The sequence below is a fragment of the Bison bison genome, unplaced genomic scaffold (genome assembly GCF_000754665.1).
Source record: "Bison bison bison isolate TAMUID 2011002044 unplaced genomic scaffold, Bison_UMD1.0 scf7180017848233, whole genome shotgun sequence".
Taxonomy (NCBI): domain Eukaryota; kingdom Metazoa; phylum Chordata; class Mammalia; order Artiodactyla; family Bovidae; genus Bison; species Bison bison.
In genome coordinates this window covers 11,608-12,274 of record NW_011478806.1, presented here as the reverse complement: position 1 = coordinate 12,274, position 667 = coordinate 11,608, and the positions used below count along the sequence as shown (strand labels likewise).

General features: G+C 70.9%; 1 protein-coding gene across 1 annotated transcript in view; it reads right to left on the bottom strand.

Annotated features, from left to right (window-relative positions):
* Nucleotides 1-667, bottom strand: part of MTA1 (metastasis associated 1) — a 16,497-nt gene that overhangs the window by 15,042 nt on the left and 788 nt on the right. The window contains exon 4 of the mRNA XM_010844728.1: nucleotides 454-543. Coding sequence (XP_010843030.1) covers nucleotides 454-543 — 90 coding nt within the window. The remainder of the gene's footprint in view (nucleotides 1-453; nucleotides 544-667) is intronic.

Below are 667 nucleotides of genomic sequence, written 5' to 3'. Positions count from 1 at the left end.
GGAGGGCTGCTGGGGGAGGGGGCCACAGCCACCCCTGCGGGAACCTGGGAGGGAGGAGCAGCAAGCCCCAGGGCCGCTGACCGGGCTCCACGGTGGCTGAGGAGGAGGCACGCTCGGCGGCCCCCCAGCAACCCCGCCCGTGCGGCCAACAAGGTGGACGGCAGGAGAGGCGGGGCGGCTCCCGGGGCTGGGGCGTTCTGCAGGGACAGGGCCCCCTCCTCCGACCGGGAGCCCGCTCCCTCCGCAGCCCCGGGGCTGGAAGGGCTCAGGAGCACCCGCCCCAGTGTGGAGCGGGCAGGGAGATGGGCAGGGGCGTCCTCCGCTGTCACTCCTCGGTCAGGGGCATCCTACCCAGAGTCTTCCTGCCCACTGCATCCCCCCCTCAGCGAAGCCAGCAGGGACCCCGAGGAAGGGGCTCCAGGAGGACCGCCGGCAGGGATGGGCACACGCTACCTTGTTGAGCTCTTCGATCCTCCGGATCAGGTACGGGTTGCTGGAGGAGTTCTCGAAGTAGACGTAGTCTGCAAAGGGTCGGGGGAGAGCATGTCAGCTGTGCAGAGCCCCCCACCCACCCTGGGGTCCTCACTGTGGGGGCGGGTAAGCTGAGGCAGGGTTGCCGCTCCGGGCGGGAGTCCACAGCCCGCCCCCGGGACATCTTTGCAGTGTG